Raw genomic sequence first — 1268 nt, 5'->3', positions numbered from 1 at the left:
CGTGCAGTACACATGCAAACCGCTAGTCTGCAGTGTCCACGGGCATGTTGCTGGTGTAACCCGCAGTACCACGGCAAAAGCCGAAGAAGAAGCGGCTCGTCGGAGAAGCATTATAGCGGTGACGACGGCAAATAAATATCAAATTATAAATCATTATTTAAAACTACAAAAAGGAGACAACAACGGAACAGGAGAAGATGGCATACTTTCAATCTCGACAAGGACTTGTACCATGGCAGATCAACATTGTCGCGGACAACTACTGATGTATAATGCTATGTAGTATAATAAATGATAAGACACTTGTTCTTTGCTTTGTTTTATTTTATATAAGAAGGTGTAACATTAAAATATATTAAAGTGCACATGAACAAACACAAAACTCAAGTACATACGGAGGGAGGGATCTAGCAGACCAATCACAGCGCTTGCGGTCCGCGTAGAATTGACGTGCTGTTCAATTTTTGGAGAGGTGCACGTCAGGCTACGGCGTAGGGTGTGCGTCTATGCGTAGGGTACGGCGTAGGTTCGACGCACAAGTATAAATTGGGCTTTAGACTCCCTCAAACTTATCATTTGTGGAAGGATAAGGATGTCAGCATTTCATGGATCAAAGACTGATCCAATCACCATGTGGTCTTTCACTGATCACAGTTCTTCATTCTTGAGACCTAAGTGTAGTGGTGTGGTCGACCTGTTGCTAAGACCGTGTGCTAAGTTGTTGTTGCTAAGTTTGCTTCTTAGTAGTGTGGTCTACTACTAAGCCAAGAGCTAAGCTGCTAAGCTGCTCTGCCGGAGAAACAAGGAAGTTCTGCAAGAAGTGAGTTTGGAGAGTTTGGAAACTACCACAGCAACAACGACCACAAGCTTAGTTCCCTTCCAATCTTCTGCAACGACTTCAGAATCTTCTCTTCAGCGATCCTCCGTTTGCGAGTTCCAAACAGCCAGGATCTTCTGCAACGACTTCAGAAAGTCAACGTCAATAATCCTCCCTCCTGCGTGTTCCAGGTATAGACCGGATCTTCTGTACAGACTTCAGAACCTTCACCTTCAAGGCTCCGGTTTGCGTGTTCCAGACCAAAGAACCTTCTCAGGTGCTCAGGAGTTCATCGTCCACCAGTGCTTCGTGTTCAAGACTGTGACACGGATCCAACTCCTTTCCTTCCACTGCAACAAGTGGAAGACGTCGCCACTCAAACTCAGCACATGACCAGGCAGAATGTAAATATATCACTCTTTCCAAACCTCTTTTCAGAGAGTGATGGCAT

At 45.1% G+C, this 1268-nt stretch overlaps 1 protein-coding gene across 1 annotated transcript in view; it reads right to left on the bottom strand.

The window, feature by feature from the left end:
* LOC107716802 (vertebrate ancient opsin-like) overlaps nucleotides 1-1268 on the bottom strand; it is a 49456-nt gene that overhangs the window by 16499 nt on the left and 31689 nt on the right. Inside the window, exon 3 of the mRNA XM_016523374.1 lies at nucleotides 2-27. Within this exon, the coding sequence (XP_016378860.1) occupies nucleotides 2-27 (26 nt within the window). The remainder of the gene's footprint in view (nucleotide 1; nucleotides 28-1268) is intronic.

This window comes from Sinocyclocheilus rhinocerous, unplaced genomic scaffold (assembly GCF_001515625.1).
Source record: "Sinocyclocheilus rhinocerous isolate Xijiao unplaced genomic scaffold, SAMN03320098_v1.1 scaffold1441, whole genome shotgun sequence".
Lineage (NCBI taxonomy): Eukaryota > Metazoa > Chordata > Actinopteri > Cypriniformes > Cyprinidae > Sinocyclocheilus > Sinocyclocheilus rhinocerous.
This window is presented reverse-complemented; position numbering and strand designations above follow the sequence as displayed.